We start from the raw sequence: 20944 nt of genomic DNA, 5'->3' as shown, positions 1-20944 counted from the left end.
AAACTAGGGAGATAAGTCCATTAACACAGCTTCTGTTTTAGATCAACCATAGCTTGTCTTGTTGTTCAAGCCTGTACAAACTTGTGCTTATTCTTAACTATGGCTTGCCAGTTTGCTGGATCACAACCTACCCCACAAACCTGCAAATCAAATGAAGTCACATTTGAAGACCTCCCTCCTCATTCTGCCACCGTGAGATGACGTGGGCCTTAGTAGTGTCCCAGTTGCAGAACTCCAACTCAAAGGAGGTTAAACTGATACCTGTTGTCTTTTAGACAGAAATTAAAATGCTATTATACTGCCAGATTCTTAGTATATATTAATCTTCCTAACTATCATTTTACTTCAACTCTTAATGCTATCTTGTTTTTATGTGCATTTAGTGTTTACTGTTTTAAACAAGCTTGGGATCCCTTCTTAGGGACAGAAGGTAGCATAAAGTGTTTTTATAAGGAAAAATAAAAGAAATATGCAGAACATAACTGTTAACTTTTTCTGTTTTATTGTAGCTCACTTGGACCTCTATACTTCACTTATGGAATCTTATTTGGCTGTGGTTGCTCATTTACCTATCAGCCATCCCTGGTCATTTTGGGGCATTATTTCAAGAAGCGCCTGGGACTGGTGAATGGCATTGTCACTGCTGGCAGCAGCTTGTTTACTGTAACACTGCCCTTTCTTTTAACTGTACTGATTGACTCAGTTGGCTTATACAACACTTTCCGGATCCTGTGCATTTTTGTGTTCGTTCTATTCCTGGCTGGTTTTACTTACAAACCTCTCATTCCCAGTGCCAAAGAAAATGGGGAAAAGAGCAAGTCCACATTTCCTCCTGCAAAAAATATTTTTAATTTTTCCATTTTTAAAATTAAGAGTTATCTAATCTGGGCTATTGGGATCCCAGCTGCCTTATTTGGATACTTCATACCTTATGTGCACCTAGTAAGTAAACTTATTTATCTCTCTCATATAGATATATTATTCTAAAGGAATACTAGAAATAGATACATTTTAAGTCCAAATGAAGAAGATCCCAGGAACAAATATTTAAATCCTATATAACCTTGAACAGGAATATGTAAATATAAACTGCAGTTAATCTATGTATGATTAAAATAGAATTCTTCTGGTATAGAAGACCTGGTTATTTTAACTTAGTAGTTCTTTGTCTGGCTCTTAGCAGAATCTATTATAATTGAGTACATTCTGTCATGCCTCCTGTTGTTTTCAACCAAACAATTGTTTTATTCAAGGCTTTGTGAAACTTTTAGATAAATCATACAGCAATTTCCAGAGGGGTAGCTGTGTTCGTCTTTTGCAGTTTATATATTTAGCTCTAGGCTCTACTACTTGCAGAAGTTATGAGCCTTCTCTTTAGCAATTTTTTTTTATTTAAAAGGCTATGCATCCCCTTCATTTTATACACGTTTTATTAAATTTGGACATTTTAATATTGATTTAATAAGCCAAGTGATACACAGTTGCTTTGCATCTGTATGCAACCCCTTTGTACAAGTCATGATTAAGTAAAGAAGTCTCTTATTAATCATAGTTTCCTGTTTCATTGGAATTGGGGAACAATGGTTGTCAGCTTTGGAACAAGGTGCCTGTGAGAAAGTCCTATTAAATTCAGTGAAGTGTGCTCAGTTAGGTGGGTTTAGAATTGCAGAGTAAATCTGGAGGATAGCTCCCAATATTTGGGCAGGAAGGATGGATCTGCTTTTGTGTGTCTAGTCCTTAGCACAAAGGCTATGAGACAAGTCATTCAAACACACACACACACACACACACACACACACACACACAATATTCCTGTGTCATTACTTAAAATATTAACTCTGATTTCATTTGAAAATCATTTTTTGTAAAACCCAAGCAAGAAATATAAATCGTTTTTCTGGAATCGGTTATATTTGAAGAGTTTACAATCCCCAAAAAGCACATTTGAAGTATTTTCTGTCTCTTCCTTTGTTTCTGGTAAGTGCAACAAAATCCCTTTTGTTGCTCGGTATTATGATTGCCAATATTGTGGTACTTAATCTATTGGAGAAGCCTGTGAAGCCTATGGGGTAAGGTTTTTGTATGTAAAACTTAGGACAGATAGTGAGAGAATTTACGTTGTTCTTGCTTTTCTGCATCACAACAGAACTGGCAGCATGTAGATGCATCTACAACTCAATGTGTTACCTCAGTTCTACTGCATTCCCCCTTCTCTTACCCCATTTTCCTCCCCTCCTCCCATTTTTTCATCTATTCTGTCTGGTTTATTTCTTACTAATAACTGGCTGCTTGTTCTAGTAGCCTGCTCCCTTTCCCTGTTCCGCCCCTTGGGTGTTCTAACATGGAGAAATGAAGGTGTGTTGGGCCAAGTTGTTTGCTACAAATTGAACAAAATTAAAATCTTAGGAAGCAGTGACAAAACCAACATGGGGAGCAGGAGACCCAAACTCATTTCTCAATCGACAGAGCACATTGCAGTGTGTTTTTCAGACTCCATCCCATTGGCAGAAGGAAGCATGCATATACAGGTGTTCTGTACACTTAGAAATAACCCCAAGCAGAAGTCTACTTCAAATTTTACAGTGTGATGTGATATTTTGAACGTTTGCTTACATTGATGCTTAAATAATTTACAATGTCTTTGTTTCCTCCTTTGCAAATTTATGTCTTTGGTGTTGACTTGATATATAATACAATGCAATGTATTGTAAACTGGATAAATCATTTGAGCTGGCAGCTGTGGCTTCTTTAGAGAATATCCTTGCTCATTTTTGAAGTATTGAAATTGTTTGTGGTAGGGATCTCTGTTCCTGAATAAGTGCAACATCAGTTTTGTGAATTTCATAGGTTTGCATCTAGCGTTTGATAGAAAAGGGTGCTAGATAAACCTAAGGGGACCTCTTGGTTTCAGTGTTTGTCCTACCTTCTGTATATCTCATATATTTCCTGCATGGCCTTTTTTTTTTTTTGTAAATGGGTATGCTTTGGGTATTGATCAAGACTTTTTATATATCCATGTATCTTTTCTAAAATTGAATTTGTACTAGGAAATAGAAATTAGGTCAGCCTGCTCATGAGGTACACTGAAGGCCTAACTCAGGCAAGAAATAGTAGTTCCGAATAGATCGCCTTGTGCCCTAACTACTGATGATTGGTGGTATCAGGGGAAGCAGCTCCAGGATGCTGCAAGGCAAGTGCAATGTGTGCAGACACCCTGTTACTGTGCCGTGACATTTCCACATTGGTGATGCTCTTGAGCAGGCATAGGCAAACTCCGGCCCTCCAGATGTTTGGGACTACAATTCCCATCATCCCTGACCACTGGTCCTGTTAGCTAGGGATGATAGGAATTGTAGTCCCAAACATCTGGAGGGCCGGAGTTTGCCTATGCCTGCTCAAGAGCAGTGACTAGGAAGCCTGCTCACAATGGACATCTGCTATCAATTTGGAGCTGAAAGACAACCTGATAATAGACAGAGGTAGCTAGCTTGTTCAGCTAGGGCTGTGAATAAGGCTGCTCCATTGAAAAACACCAGTAGCATTATGTATAATGATGAAAACTCATACCTGAAACATTGCTAATGCTGCTTGTCTAACCCCATCTTAACCTTCAGTGTCTGGATTCTCAACAAGTTCTCATTAATGAACTATTGACCCCCCCCCCCCAAACCCTTCAGACTAAATTCCTGAAGTTCAACTTTAGATTGCTTGGAAACAATTTACTTGCCTTTGGATTTACCTCTGCTGTGTCTGCCCCTGCCCAATGCCTAAGTTTAAAATTGGAGGACTGTAGCAACTTTGGTATGTGCCTTAGAGGGCTGCTGGAGAACAGAACCAGAGAAAAGTAGAGAACCCCTGCCCCCATAAACACACATACCTTCCAATTGCGAGAGAGGCCCTTTGGATCCAGCCTTAAATAATACTTGGCAATATCTTTTTTTAAAAGGAAGAATGACTTTGTGGATATTTTACCCAAAATGTAGAGCACTGTGTGTCAAACTTACTGTGATCTTCAAAACAAGTGTCTGGGGCACAACCCAGTCTTGGCAAGCATAGGTTCCAAATTCTGTATGAATTTATGAATTAACTCCTAATTTACTTTTACTGAGCGTTTTGCATAATTGTCTCGATAAGAACTAGCTGCTTTAAAACAGTATTTTCTATGCCTGTATAAAAATAAGTTCTGGGTGACTGTAATTCAAAATGAGAATTACTATTTTGATTATCTTTTTAGATATTCTCAAGTATGACTGTTAAATATATTTATTCCCACTATCCTCCTCTTGTGTACTTTCCCCTCTTTCTCTCTTTCTGTTTCTTCTTCATCCATGCCACCTTCTACACATTTTTTCCTATCAAAAGTTAATATGGTACCTGTGTATTACAGTGCCATTTTGATTTTTAGCTGGACATTTTCTAAGGCACCAGATCTTCAGTGGCTCCTGTGTGCTGTACTTGCTTTTCTAATCTTTACATTTATCTTCCTTCAGATCTCAACTTCTGCTGCAATTTGACTGCCCAGGTTAGTGAATTCCCCCCCTTTATACTGCATTTCTTACTATGCATTTCTTATCTCTTCTTTGCACTTGTCAATATTGACCTGGCAGTCTAGCCCCTTTACTTCCATCTGAAAATGATACATTATAGATGTTCATTTTAAAAATGTCAGGAAACTATTTTTCCCTCCACAGAACAGTACTCTCTTTAACAGTGCTCTGCCGTGTTTGCACCAGGCCAAACTGGTGACTGTTCATCATAATTATCAGTGACTACTTATCGGTGCTATTTTTGTTGGCATATAGAAATACTCTTCTCTTGAAACTTCTATAAAATATTGGAAGAGGGAAAGGGCAGAAGAGCCAAAGGAATGTGAGGCATGAATGTTAAATGCAACGAGGCAGTAGCATATAAAATGTTGGCTGACATCAAATATTACTTCTCATGATAGATCATTTTACTTCCTTGTTCCAGAGATTTAGAGCAAGAATAATAATAATAATAATAATATTTATTTCCATCAGCCACTAGCCATAGCAATAAAATAAAATAAAATAAAATGTACTGGAGATACATTCTGCAAGTTTTCATCAATAATCAAATAATAGATCTTATTCGAATTGCCCCTGCTAATTTTTTTGCAGTTTTTGCTGTCACCTGATTATCTTGATCTGCTAGAAGAAAGGACACAGTAGCAATGGTTGAGGGACCTGGTGTAAATAGTAGTAGAGGGGTAATAACCTCATTCCTCAAATCTTTATAAAGAATGCAAGTTAGAAACACATGAGCTACTGATTCAATACTGCCATCTCTACATGGACATAACTGTTTTTCCAGTGAATTTTTTTGAAATCGACCCTCAAGTACAGCTGAAGGGAGTATATTTAATCTTGTGTAAGTGAAAGTTCATCTGTATTTTGGAATTGTTAAATTTTGCAAATAGGGTGCCAACGTGTCAAAATGACTAGGTGGGAAATAATCATACCATGGACAAAATTTCTTTATCATGGCCAAATCATTCTGTCGCTCAATATCATATAGGCACCATCTAATTAAATTATTTGCTTTACTGAAACTCAGTGTTAATAACTGTTGTGGTGATAAACCAGAAAAGTAAAGCTTTTGGTTGACAATTTTAGTCCAAGCGCTCTCATGACAATCTTTCGATACTAAGGGTAGTAGACTGGTGGGGTTTAAATTTAGCTGAAGCTAATAACTGAATGTCCTACACCAAATTTGTAATGCAATAGAGGGGAAATTAGCCTCCAAGCGCAATGAAGCATTTGGAACACAGGATGAAACAGGGGAAAAAATGCCTTAGGAACTTAGATTGAACAGCTTCTGTAGATACAAGGTGAGCGCCTGTCCAAAGCTGAGCTCCATATAAATAACTCTGTTAGAAGTTTAGCTTGAAACACTTTTAATTGCTGATGGTATGTGATTGCCACCTTTTGTATGCACTTTGAGACACTTTTTTCTTTGCATATTTCTGATGTGCTCCCCATGACTCCGTTGACTGAAAAATAAGGCTGAGGTATTTAAAGACTAACTTGTTCGATCAACTGATTATCCATATACTCTAAACTTGTGGCTTAAATTTTTAAAGCACAATCCTATCCATGTATGCTCAAAAGTATGCCCCACTGAGTTCAGTAGGACTTACTGCAAGTTAACTGTATATGATCACAGCCTGAATAGCCCATGGCCATACCCAGTTCATCATCCATTGTATTACTTTCCACATGAATCTATGTTATAATCAAATTACTCATTCTGTTGAGGCTGTGATCCTTAATGCGAATCCACATGTAGCATGTATATAAGCTTAATGACAGTGCAGTGAGCTTCACAAATGCAATGAAGTTTCTGAGCCTTTTCCACCCAAATGGAAGCTGAAACTATGCTACCGTATTGGCCCGAATATAAGCCACACCTGAATATAAGCTGCACTTTTACAATTGGGGGGGGGGGGGAGAGAAAAAAAGAAAAAATACTGGAATATAAACCACTCTATTCCTCACTGCTCCTGGCTGCATACTAGACCGGGGGCGGGGGAGCTGCACTTTGTTGCCGGTGGCCTCACAGAGTGATATAATAGCTTTGATGTCACTCTGTACAAAACATTAAAATAGTACTGCTTTTACAATGTTTTTTTATGAGCCTCTTTTGTTATCTAATGCCATAATTAGTGCAAAGGACCAATAAATGGTATTAACCTTAGGGTTATTGAAAAGGCTGAGTACACACACTTCCAAAGTTGTCATTCATTTATATTTAATAATTTCTGTATTGCCTTTCAAGAGTAAAATTCTTCCCAAGACAGTTCACATAACCTGCAACAATAAAATACGGTAAATAACATTTAAAAGCATTTCAAGAAAATAATCCTATATTATTAAAATAAGAAATCTAGCATGGTGCAAGGCAATTAGATTCCCAGTCATTGTTAGTTTTTGTAAGACTAGATAAATAGATCTTGAAAATATCCAGGGATGGGGCCAAATATGTACTAATGGGATAGTACAGTATTCCACAATTCTGCATCCACTGCTAAAAAAATCTCTGGCCCGTGTGCTTGGCAAACTAATTAACTTTGCTTGTGGGGATCTCAACAGAACATCCTCTTAAGGTACAGGCAAACTTGTATGGATATAGTCGATCCTTTTAAGTTACCTGATCCCAAACTGTTCAGGGCTTTAAAGGTCATGACCAGCACTTTAAACTGGGCCTGGAAACACAACTGGCAATCAGTGCAACTGATGCAATATTTGTATAATGGGTAGCATTCAATGCACTTGTTCCATTAACACAAGGATTTATATTTGTACCACAGAACTTTCCCTCCCTCTCCACCTGGAGAGTTGGGATAACCCCTTAAACAGATTTAGGGGTTCTGCAAGTAAGCAGGGAGTTCCATTGCATATACATGAATCCTGCTGACAGAATGAGTTACTAGTGCTACATTCAATGCAACTCAATATGCTGCTTACCTGGTTCTAGCCTGGAGTTGTGGCCACATTTTTTACCAGTTAAGGTTTCCAAACAGTCTTTAAAGGTAGCCCAACATATTGTTTTATAGAATGTATTATAGTGTTTTCTATAATACACAGAGTATATTATAATGGCCAATTTAGGATGTCAGTAGTGCATGGATAACTGTGGCAATGCCCATTCTCTTTAGTTCGTCACAGCTGTCAGATCAGCCTAAGCTGATGAAAGGTACTTCTGGCCACAGCAGCTACCTGAGCTTCCCCAAGTTGTGCTGAGTCCAAGAGTATTCCCAAGTATTTTAGGAGGCGTGCAACACTGTCCAAGACCAGTTGCAATCCTCTATCCAGAATAGTCTCTTTCCTTACCCACAATACTTCAATTTTAGATGAATTAAGATCCACCTTGTTCACCTTTATTCTGTCCAATCTAGCTACCAGCCATCAGTTCAGTACTTCAGAAACCTGCCTACAGGCTGGCTCAATACATTTTGCTGCCTAAGGCAAAGGAAAAGATAGTGCCCTCCCCAAGGCACATGCAGAGGCAAAGGCAAAGGTGGATTTAGGGGAGTGAAACCAGTTTGGTCGCACTAGGTGTGGAGCCTGTGGGGGGGGGTGCACATATTTTGGTGTCGCACAGGGCATTATTGAAATTTGAGACCCCAAGGATCGCCACTGGCAGAAGCCAATTTGACTGGTAGTTGAATCTTACTCCAATACTGGTAAGAGGACAGTATCTTCCACCACAGATGAGGGCAGCAGGCTAGCACAGGGGGTACAGGGCAGGCCACATGGCACACACAGCTCTGCCCCTTCCCACACCTCAGCATCTCCCCCCTGAGCCTCATCATAGGGATGGCCTTGCCTGCCTGGGATTAGCAGCTGGGAAAGAGAAATAGAGCTGTGTGTCATCTACATATTTATGATTCTTCAGTCTAAAGCTCTAGAATATTTCTCCCTGCATTTTCATGTACCATATGTGACATTGTAGAATCTTGAGACAGCGGAAAGGCTAAGGGGTGGAATAGAAGTCTCTCAGCATGTTTAATTAAATGTAGTATTTATAACCACAGCAGTTTTATTCGTGGCTATTAGTACACAATTTTATTACACTCTTGAACTCACCAGAAATATAAGCTATGAGTAGGGGCATGAAGAGTATATATTCCTTAAATTAATGCACTTTGAAAGTCTTGAGTTCAGCATTCCAAGGTAGCTAATTTTGAATGGAACAGAAATGGGCAGGTTGACATGTACCTGGTGTTTGATATTACAGTATATATATATATAAAATCCACCTTATTTTCTCATTAAACAGCATTATAAAGAACATTAGAAACTGCCTTATACTGAGTCAGTTCATCTGTCTTGGTATTGTTTACTCCAGGTATAGGGAATTTGTAGCCTTTCAGATGTTGGATTATAAATCCTATCATCCATTGGCCATGCTGGCAGGACCTGATGGGAATTGGGAGTCCAACAATATCTGGAGGGCCAGAGGTTTCTTATTTCTGGTATATACTTCCTGGCATTAGCTCATCAATTTCAGACAGAAATTTTCCCAATCCAACCTGGGACATTTCATGCAAAGCATGTAGTCTGGGCTGGATTAAGAGGCACTAAGCATTTAAAAGATTTTGGTGCCATACACACACACACACAATAATAATAATATCTATTTTTTGAAATGAAACGAAACCTACAGAAAATTGAAAAATAATGTTTATTTTTGTATATTTGTATAAATAATGCTTTGTTCTTCAGCCGTGCTATATGGTCCATGGTAAATTTGGCAAAGCTCTGGTGCCCTCTATTTCCTACTGTTGATAAGGGAGCAGTATTAATTGTGTTAGTTTTCACTCTCTAAATGACTGAGTATATACTTCTAGAAGAGTAAATAAGTGGAGTTATAATTGCTGCAAATTATCACCAGTGGAGACTGGAAGTGAGAGACTGGCACACACCAGCTAATAGTATAAAGTCAGTGGCATTTAAGATGTATAGAGTACTGTTACCTTTATAAATGATTCATTTGCATGATAACAGTTAAAACAAATAGTGTCTTTAGTGCTTTTCTGTGTGTACATTTCTTGCAGATGTTAACAGTAGCGGTAAATCACTGACTTTAGAAATACTGTCAAAAACCATTGTACATACAAAACCACAATGATCCAAGTTTGGGTAGTTAATAGGATATAACCAAGCTCCTCCCAGCTCCTCTCAGACTCCTGTGTGTAGTCTTAAGTGGGTCTTAGCAACAACAACAACAACAACAACAACAACAACAACAACACTGTGATGTTATTTTCTTCTGTTGGTTGTGGGGTGACTCTGGTATAAGATTTATGATATGGGTGAAGTTAAGTCTTTTTGAAGTGCCATTTGCTTCCTTTTGGAATTTAAAAGCATATTCCAGGATCAATTAGCCTTACTAGTACCCTTTCTTTGGTCTGGAGTGAGTGTATTTGGTAACAAACTGTCATTTTTCCTTCAGAGTTCCTCCAGATGTTGCTCCCATAATCTCTGGCTACTGACCATGCTTGTTGGGGCTGATGGAAATTGTAGTTCAACAACATCTGGAGGGTCAAAGGTTCCTTACATCTGATTTACTTAATCCCTCTTCCAAGGACTTTAGAGTGATATATATAGCCCTTCCCCTTATTATTCCTTTCAACAATTCTGTGAGAGGCAATGATTGTTTGGCTTGATGGCCAAACAAAGATCTAGACACAGTATTATAACCTAAGCCACAAATTCTTAAACTGTTTTAGTTTAGCATTCCTGACCACACTTTCTTGGAATAAACTCCTACTAAAAATAAATTGGGTGCACTTCCATGTAGAGAAGTTTATTATCATTATGCAAAAGGGTGAAGTAAACAGCACATCTGAAGATAACTGAGGCTTGTCAGCACTGGCTATGCTTAAATTGCAGCTATGTGTTCTGTACCTTGCACCAGATAATTTCTTTTATAAATAGCAGTGGTGAAGGAAGATGCTAATTCTCTGGAACTTTAATTCTCTAATAAAGGCATTTTGCCTTGTGGGGGGGAAAGAGTGGAAAGAACATGCTTTTGTTTAATGGGTTAAGTACCAAAAAGTGTATACCCATAAATAAAAAGGTCTAAACAAATAGTTTTCACACTTCTCTTCATTAGGAGTTCTGCTTTATAATGCCATTATAAAATACAGTGTGCTGCATACTTCACAAACTTAGTAGAATCAGAAGATTTAGGCTTTTACATTCAGTTTTTGTTTTTTTGTTTACAACTGTCTAAGGATTTGCTCTGTTTTACTTTAAAACCTAGTTCATATCAGTGCAATGTTTCTTGACCAACCTATAAATTGGTTTTGTGGGTGGGGTCATGAGAATGTGGTTGTATTATTCTGTTGGCTTTAAATGTGCTGTGACTCATCTGAACTCTTCATAAGCTAATGGTCATACATTCTGTATTATTCTTCCATCTTTAATATTTTTTCCTTCAACAACATATCTTTATTTCTTAAACCATTTCTCATTGTGTGAAATAATAGTATCTAGTCACTCCCTCCCCCTTATTATTTTCTTGATAACACTTAGGATATCTTAGATCTTTATTTTCTACATTTTCTTCTTTGTACACATTTATAGTTCTTCTAGTTCTTTGTCTTTGGGTGGGATCTGATTAATTCATACTCAGAGTAGACCCTTTGACACGAACTTTCCCCACAATGAATTTTTATTGATTTCCTAGTAATTACCATAACACAACATAACAACAACTTTAAATTATCCAGTATTACAGTCTATGAGTCTTCATTTGCCATCACATTGCCAACTATCCACTCTGATAGTACTTATTGCCTGTAAAAAGGCAGACCTCATATTTTGCCAGTTTACAGATAATGATCCACAGTTACATGTGGCTTGATGGACGGCAGTCTAGAAATATAACAGCAGACCACAACTTCCTCTGGTTCCAGTTGTCTGTATTTTTGTCATGTTAATCTCTTTCAGAAGTAACCAATTGACCTTTCAGGCAACTTTAAAAATATGACTGACAGCATCATGAAGAAAAATCTGTTTTATGATTAGGAAAGGTAGATTTTCTTGTTGAATTCATGTCATCTTTTTGTTTCTGAACAGTTACACCATGTGAAGGAACGTATTGGTGAACATGTTCCAGATGAGACACTTCTGCTTTGCCTTGGCATTACTTCAGGAGTTGGTCGATTGATCTTTGGCAGAATTGCAGACTATATTCCGGGTGCAAGAAAGGTTTATCTACAGGTACACCAAATACATAACAACTCTGATAAGATTAGAAATTGTAATTGTTTTTAGATTGCAGCTGATACAATGTACAATGAAATATTTATTTTGTACTTTGTAATTTTGTTTTGTGATTTATTTTTATCTTATGTATTTTATATACAGTACTCCACCAGTTAGATATTTTATATTAAGTGGTTTATAAATATATATATTGGGATAAATACTATATTACAAGAAGATCAAGGCCACTATTGTGGCCCATTGATTGTAAGGTAAAGGGCCCCTGGACGGTTAAGTCCAGTCATCTGTCTCCATCACCACTGCCCTGTGTTAGAGAACAGTAATATGTTCATCATCAGCCATATATGTTAATTCCTGCAAACTGAAAGCAAACTTGACAGTGTGTGTTATCACACATGTATTTATTTGTAATACAACACATAGTGTTCATCTAAATTCTAAGTCAGTTCACAATTACACAATTACATTAAAGCACAGGAAAACAATAAAATACAATAATCAGAATAAAAGCAGACCATAAAACCTAGAGCAAAACTAAAATATGGTGCTGGGTGAAAAACACACACACAAATATACAGTGGTATATCGGGTTACAGACGCTTCAGGTTACAGTCGCTTCAGATTACAGACTCCGCTAACCCAGACATTGTACCTTGGGTTAAGAACTTTGCTTCAGGATGAGAACAGAAATTGTGCGGTGGCAGCACTGCGGCAGCAGGAGGCCCCATTAGCTAAAGCGGTACCTCAGGTTAAGAACAGTTTCAGGTTAAGAATGGACCTCCAGAACGAATTAAGTTCTTAACCCGATGTACCACTGTATATGCTTGCCCGGTAAAGTTAAAGGGACCCCTGACCGTTAAGTCCAGTCGTGGACAACTCTGGGGTTGCAACGCTCATCTTGCTTTACTGGCCGAGGTAGCTGTTTGTCTGTAGACAGTTTTTCCGGGTCATGTGGCCAGCATGACTAAGCCGCTTCTGGTGAACCAGAGCAGCACACAGAAACGCCGTTTACCTTCCCACCGGAGCAGTACCTATTTATCTACTTGCACTTTGACGTGCTTTCGAACTGCTAGGCTGGCAGGAGCTGGGACCAAACAATGGGAGCTCACCCCGTTGTGGGGATTCAAATTGCTGACCTTCTGATCGGCAAGCCCTAGGCTCTGTGGTTTAGACCACAGCGCCACCCGTGTCCCTTAGCACTTTATAACCTATGTGACAGGAAGCAACCAAAGGAGAAGCAGAAGTTTCTGCCAAGCACAGCAGTGATAAGAAGTCCTGGTGTTGATACCCAGTAGGCCTCTTCTCCAAACCACTGGAATCGCTGAGGGGAATAATGCTGAGAAATTTAAGTGGCTGTAGCCTATTGAAGTAGCCTTCCCCACAACTGCTATCATCTGACCATTGACCATTTTGTTGAAACGAATGGAAGTTAACTGATGGCGATTAGCAAAATTTGGATCATTAAGTTGAGAAGAGTGCCCTACAGTTCCCTATAGATACCAAAGTTATTGTGGTCTGGCAGCAGTTATCCTAGGGGTTGTAGACGCACAGCTTGGTCATAAACTCAGCATCACTTAGTCCTGCTGTAGTGATGACAAGAGAAGGAGGTGGTTCCACAGATTTTTAGTGATTGCATAGAATATTCTTATTTTATTTAAAGAAAACTTTTTACTATACAGTGATATCTCTGGTTACGTACTTAATTCATTCTGGAGGTCTGTTCTTAACCTGAAACTGTTCTTAACCTGAAGCTCCACTTTAGCTAATGGGGCCTCCTGCTGCTGTGCCGCCGCGCGATTTCTGTTCTCATCCTGAAGCAAAGTTCTTAACCCGAGGTACTATTTCTGGGTTAGCGGAGTCTGTAACCTGAAGCGTATGTAACCTGAAGCGTATGTAACTCGAGGTACCACTGTACCTGAAAATTGATTTCCTTGGACTGGTTCAGATATTCACCTGTCTGAGGATCCAGTCTGACATTACTTTGATTATGTATGAAAGGGTGATTGTTATGTTCAATAAATAACTATGCCACATTCAATGACTTTCAATATGTACATGTTATATCTCTAGTTTCAGTGATATCCCTGAAGCGAAGCTTAGCAAAAACTTAAGAATCCTGGCACTAGAATGTCAAGTGGAAGAATACTGTGATATTCCCCAGAATATGCATTGTTATTAGTAGTAGTAGTAGTAGTAATAGTAATTTATTTGTACTCTGCCTTCTTCCCTGATGCCAAACCATTCAAACCATCAAGCATTTTATTTGGCAGGGGTTTTACAATGAATCCTACTACAGTGGTAGTAATGCATGGTAGTAATGCATGGCTGGCTGAGTAATGAAGTGAGGCAATCATAGTTTCCTTACAAAATAATAATATTGTGAACAATATTCATTCAGTATGACCTTGTAAAAATGTGCTCTGGCTCAGTGTAAAAATTAAAAAGCACAACTATTATTATTTTTTACATGATTGTGCTTTTTTAAGGAACCACACTGGTGATGAAAAATATTGCTGTCTGCTTGCAATATTGACAATTAAGCATTTTTTGAACATTGTTATAATTGGCTCTAAACAAATGGGCACCACTTAATGCTAGGGGATAAATGTGTGACTTGGATCCATGTAGTCAGGACCAACCAGCTATGATCCGGTGCAGGGCATGTTGAGGTCTGCCTTTGTGAAAAATCTTATCAGACAGGAAGCCTGTTGGATCAGAGGGAGACTAACAGGATGGAACAATAGTTTCTCTTGAAGTTTGGCTCCCACAGAGAACTTAAATCAAAATGCAAAGAAGGATATCTTTATGTTCAAGACTCAGCAGGGCTACTTGCTGGAGATGGTATCCAAGTAAATCCTTTTGTTCTGTCTATCAGGGTCTAAGTAAATATTTCCTCACCTGTGTGATTAGGAAGGGGTGCATATGAGTGATTCACAGGACTTTGCAGATATCAGGAAGGGAAGCCAACTACATTCTTCTTTGAAGTTTCAATGTTAGGAAATGACAAGTCTGAGCAGAGAGAGATTAACTCCAGTGTGATTGACTCTGCTTAATAGAAATATTGAAATTCAATATCCTAATATTAGCACAACACAGAATTTTGAATCTGGTCTTTTAAGCATATATTTGAGAGAAGGTACTATTAAAACACATTGAATTGGCCAGCAAGTTGTTAGTGATTTAAAAATTGCACATGAAACCTTTCACTATACTTGGCCTGACAGATACCAAGCTTGCAAGATTATACCATGGATTGAATGTTGAAATTGATCTGGCATGTGTGAGTTCAGTGTGATGATGATGATGATGATCCTTCCATGTTTTCTGAATGCTGTTACAGTAAACATGCACTATATCTAGTCCCCAGCAGAGTGAAGTAAGTTCTAGAGAGGATTGCCTTGATACAGGGTTGTTGTTATGTTCAGTTTCACTGCTGTTGTTTTCCCTTATTAAATAAGACTTATTTAAAAACATTTGCTCTAGTACTAGAGACGGGAAGTACACAACTGGCAAAAAAAAATTTCTCCTCACTCCAAAAGTTTCTAAATTGGCAGGTCACTGCTGCAGATGAGAGGTGTTTCCTTGTTGCTGATTGCTACTTTTTCTGGTTTATTCGTAAAGAACCACATGGACATTGCCACACTTGTGATAGTGTGAAACACAATAAAAATATTTATGACATAACAAAATTAAACTTTTAACTATATGTTGGGAAGAGTCTCAGAAAATGTTCCGTAGGTGCCCATGGTATGCAAATAGCCTCTCTAAATGGTGGGGAAATGCAATATCCTTGCAATTATTTTGTTCTAAGAAATTATGTCTTTAAAATATTTTTTGTGTCACCTTCAAATGCAAAATCATTATCCAAGGCAGTTTACAAAATGAAATGAAAACTATTACATAAAACTATTATTATAAATTATAGAAATTACAATTAACTCAAGGAGCATTCCAAATGAAAATGAATGGAAAATAAATGGAAGTGCTCCCTTTATTGCAAGGTTTCAAAAACCTTTCCCTGAATAAATGTAGTTTTAATTGTTTAACCACAACAAAATCTGGAATGGCTTCATAATATTTAGTACCCTGAAACCTGCCCCTTTATTCTGATTTTACAATTACACTTTCCTTTACCAATGTGTAGGTGATTTCATTTTTCTTCATTGGCCTGATGTCTATGATGATTCCATTATGCGAAACCTTTGGAAGTCTCATTGCTGTCTGCCTCTTCATGGGTCTTTTTGATGGCTGCTTCATTAGCATTATGGCACCAATTGCCTTTGAGCTAGTTGGTGCACAGTATGTTTCCCAGGCAATTGGATTCCTCTTGGGCTTCATGTCTGTTCCAATGATAGTTGGTCCACCTGTTGCAGGTAGGCAGAATTTTTTTGTTTCTAATCTGTGTAGGAAGCATGTGAAAGTAGTAATTGCTTTCAAAGTGTAGAATTGTGTGTGTTTTTTTCTTTGTTTGTATAATTGTGTAACTTTCTCAAGAGATTTCAGATCAGTACTATTTTTTCCATTAACAATGTTGCTTCTTATAACATACTGAAGTTGAGGTCTGCATGTGTTGTATTCAGGTCTGTTACTTTGTCACAGAATACTGAATACTATTTTCTTTTTCCTCAGGAATACTTAAAGATCACCTGGGTACTTACGATGTAGCATTCTACCTAGCAGGAGTTCCCCCAATGATCGGAGGAGCTGTATTGTGTTTCATCCCATGGGTGCATGAAAAGAAGAAACCCAAAGAAAAAGCTAGTCCAATGGATGGGAAAACTATGGAGAAAATGCTGGAAATCAAAAGCACCTCAGAGCCAGACTCATATGAAAAACCCAGAAAAGAACCAGAGTCCGTTATTTAATGGCCGATATTTTTCTTATCAGATTGAATTTATTTTTATAAGAACTAGGTTAGCTTTCTGTTTATGAATTGAATGTACCGTATGATTGTACTTCAAAAGCAAAGCCACAATGAGAGCTATCAAAGTAGTAAAGGTTAAAACAAAATGGTTAATAGCTTAAAAATGCCTTTCACCCATTCTTATATGGTCTCAAATCACACTTCCACATACAACATGGAGCTTTTTGTCATCAGAATACATGCTAGTGGGGGCGTGTGTCAGGAGAATTTAAAACAAACACATATGACTGCATTTCTGGAACTCAAGAAATGTCTCCCTTCTACTAACTAATCCTTTCATAATGCATCCAGTAACTTCATGATTCACCTAATGGTGGAATGGCATGCATCTGGAATTATTAGTAACATCTTAATGTTCTTAAAGCTACTATTTTTAATCTTTAAAAAGATGTGTGGGGTTTGCAATGTGGATTCACAGCTTTTTAGATCTTCTTAAAAACAAATTCTATGCAGATTTTGGCATGCCTAAGACCACTGATTTCAATGGGTTTAAGAATGTCTAATGCTGTGTAAGATTGCAGCTTTAGCTTTTAATCCCCAGGAAACCATTGCAGTAAACTATGAAAATGTCTTTTCATAATGCAATAGTGACAATTCAACTTTTGCTTAACTCTGCAGTGGAATCCTTCTTGCATTTCTTCATTTATTTGCTTCATGTATTTTAAAGGTGGGTGGCATCATGGTAACCTTATAACTCTTTATTTCTTAAATAATTTAAACTGCTGAGCTAATGATAAGCTAATTATTCATGTGTACGTGAAAAACACGGTTCTTACATCATCTTTCTTAATAGGTTACTAGTAATTATAAAATCACATATACTGAATGAAATCCAACGGGTTTTGCTCTGCTGCTGGAAGCCATCCATCAGTAGAATGGGTAGGGGGTCAATTTATTTTATTTATTTATTAAATTTGTATACTGCCTTTACTGGATGGCAGTTCACAACATAAAATTACAATATAAAAAACACAAAATACATGATAAAAATATAAACAGAAACAAACCAATAATCCTCCCTTCCACTACACATTTAAAAGGGTATTGACAGTCATTCAGCCAGAGGCCTGGTTGAGGAGGAATGTTTGGTGCCCAAAGGTGTATAATGAAGGTGCCTCCCTGGGGAGAGCATTCCACAAATGGGGAGCAGTATATGGCAATTCCTTCTTTGTAATTCAGCACTCAATAATCTTTTCTTGGGGTATCCTCCAGAGCAAATCTGGCCAGGATGCAAGGGGAATAAAAAATGCCAGATTTGGGCGAGGGGATTCAGGGGTAGTTGCCAAAAAAATTCCCACCTCACATTTGATAGGTACATTTCATTAGTGCAGTGACACCCATTGGATTCCATCCTATATTCTATAGTGTAGTGAAGCAACTGTTTTCCATCAGATTTGTCTATTTTCATTATTTAACCCAAAGTGTAGTAATACTGCTTGTGATTTCTTTTGATGGATCAGTTCAAATCAAGGGGCATACTTAAGATTTCACTAACATTCTGTTTTCAATCCTGCTATGCATCTGAGTCCTTCTGTTGCAGTATCAAGAGATATACAAAGCAACATAGCCCATATATGGAGGCAAGATTCTGCTTCTCTTTGGTACTTAACAGCAGGTATGAGAAGAAAGTCATGAAATCAAGATGGATGGGGAGACCCTTTACTCCTCCAAGTTTCAAACCACAAGCTGTACCTTTCTGAATGTCCCAAAAAACTTTGACACCTTGCATTTGCCTTCTGTGGTCTATATACCCGCTTTCTTTCAAAATATATACCCCAGTGGGGTAGAAACATCAGCCTTTGAATCCGAAACAGAGCTTCAGTCTCTAGTTGCATGGTTTCTAAAAGACATTCTGCCAAAATAATTTCATTCTCTTTCTAGATTCTTAAAGTTCAGGGCTAAGAATTAGTGTTCCTTGCTCACTATGGGATCATGGAAAAACTATGGAGTAGAAACAATAGGAAACTGCCCTCAACTACTTCTTCCAAGGAGACTTGGAGATTGGATTAGATTCATAGTGTCCATGTGAGGTCTTGGGAGAACCTAAGAGGCTTGTAGAAGGGGTATGTGTATGCTCAGAGGTGGTGTTCTTGATAAAGTGCCTTCATATTGCTTGATCATGTTAAAAACTTGCTAAGACTTAACAAGATGTTGCTGCTACTTCTCAGATACTGGGGTATGTACACGGGGAAGGAATTTATCTCTTGAGAGAATCTCTCTTCCAGAAGCAGCAAGAAGAGGGAAGAGAGAACAAGGGGGCAATAGCATAATACTGTGCACATGAAGGTGGGGGCTTCCATACTAGGCACTGAGTGTGGAATTGCACACTTTATAGAGCATCTGCATGTTGTCATTGTTATGCTCCTGTTTTCCTGAAGTGGGTCTATCATTTCTCAAATCGCAAAACAACTCTTCTTTCCTTTCCAAGAGGTGTGGTTTTGACCCTTGCAGTTGCATATTGGATGGGTAAATACTTTGCCACACAGCAAACCTTGCCTATTACCTGTCTATTTGGGAACAGTTTGTCTGAAAGTCCTCTGATATTCCTTAGCCTTCATGATTTGAAAGAAGAAACCTTTGTCGTGTCAGGAAGCATGCTGGGAGTTGAGTAGTACAAAACTGTAGGCAAGTCTCCAGAGATTCCCCCCTCCTCCTTCTAATGTTAGTGTGCCTTCCCCGACTATGCAAAGTACAAATAGAAGGGAGATTTTTGTGGAGGACAAACACTCAAAATAAAATACTGTAGCAAGACGTATGAACTAGCTTGTTCCAGTGTGTCTAGATCTGCACAATTATATAGAGATTTACATAATCTCTGTGTCCATGCACAAAGATTATTTAAATAGACTGCAAAACAAAATTGTTTTGACTAAAAACACATTTTATTCTACAAATAGCATGCAGTGTTTTACTACTGGTATCTAATACAATATCTGTATGTATAACAATGAACATGACAATGTTTAAAAATCTATCGTCAATCTGTCAATTTATCACATGTATATGTTTAAAGTGATTGATACCAGATGAACCGTTTATTCACTGAAGGTTATTTTAAAAGAAACAGAAAAAAAGAAACCCCAAATCCTTGTAAAGGAACAAGCAACAGTATTTTTAAAAAGTTTAATCTGTGCTTGTTCTGTCTCATCTTTACAATATTAACCAAAGTTTTTCTAAAAGCATGGATTTTATTAAATAATTATCAAGCTTTGCTTTTAATGACTGCTCTACACAATTTTTATGTACTATTCAAAATCTGAAAGTGTGGTCATTAATGTGGAGTGGCACATGTGTCCTACAATAAACACACACTTTTCTATTTGGTGCAGATAATATTACAGTATTCATAAATGGAACCAAACTCCTCTTGGCCCCATTACTGCTGGTGGAGGGGAGGGAGTCATAGCCTTTGAAGTTTTCGTTACTGCTGTGTAACCCATGTGAATGTAAAAAAAAGTTCACCTTTTACTATGTGAACAAAGCTTTCTATCTGACAAAAAATACTAAAGTTTTCTTGCAGCATAAGTTAATCCCATGAAAAAGAAGCATTTTTTGAACTGGCATGCTGTTGTTTATTCTACAAATATATATATACACAAGGAAGTGGCTTATCTATGCAAATCCTACACACATTTACATTGGACACAATGGAACATGCTTCTGACTAGCAGGCAGAAAAAGGCCCACCTCACTTCGAATTTACTGTGCTACGTCTTCTAAGATTCATTTTAATGTGCTGATGTTGCACTCTGCAATAATTAGCTCTTGGATCCCTCCTTTGATTTAAAATGTATACTGTGTGTCATGAAAAAGTGTGCAGAATTCTATAAACTGTTTATAATTGTGCCTTGCTCCATCTCAAGAATGCAGCACTACAGTGGTTGAAAATAAAGACGTCATAAATAGTAATGGTACAGAATGTACATCCTGTGTAACTAAATGGATACGTTTGTTACTTGTACTTGTTTACATTTAGATACATTTGTTACTTGTACATTTGTTACTTGTACTTGTTTACAAGATAAGGGCAGTACCAAGAAAGTGAGAGCATCAGTAACTACGTCTTTTGACATTTTACCTTATCAGTGGAATGCAATAAACTGACTTGCAAAAGTACCCAGTCATAATTCTTTAGAAGAGTAACCTTGATTCTTAACATATTTGTAGTTCTACCTCCTCCACTTATACAATAAACAGTTTTCAAGGAAACCTTTTTAGTTATTACCCTATCTGAAAACATTTATAAAAATTTCCAACTTTT

The 20944-nt window shown here is 37.7% G+C and overlaps 1 protein-coding gene and 1 long non-coding RNA gene across 2 annotated transcripts in view; both read left to right on the top strand.

The window, feature by feature from the left end:
- The window catches only part of SLC16A10 (solute carrier family 16 member 10), a 38368-nt gene extending 19959 nt beyond the window's left edge, over window positions 1–18409 (top strand). The window contains exons 3-6 of the mRNA XM_028723194.2: window positions 510–942; window positions 11610–11753; window positions 15904–16132; window positions 16389–18409. Of these exons, the coding sequence (XP_028579027.2) occupies window positions 510–942; window positions 11610–11753; window positions 15904–16132; window positions 16389–16624 (1042 nt within the window). The 3' untranslated portion in view covers window positions 16625–18409. The remainder of the gene's footprint in view (window positions 1–509; window positions 943–11609; window positions 11754–15903; window positions 16133–16388) is intronic.
- The window catches only part of LOC144327279 (uncharacterized), a 218423-nt gene that overhangs the window by 172108 nt on the left and 25371 nt on the right, over window positions 1–20944 (top strand). The window lies entirely within an intron of this gene.

This window comes from Podarcis muralis, chromosome 3, assembly GCF_964188315.1.
Source record: "Podarcis muralis chromosome 3, rPodMur119.hap1.1, whole genome shotgun sequence".
Lineage (NCBI taxonomy): Eukaryota > Metazoa > Chordata > Lepidosauria > Squamata > Lacertidae > Podarcis > Podarcis muralis.
This window is presented reverse-complemented; position numbering and strand designations above follow the sequence as displayed.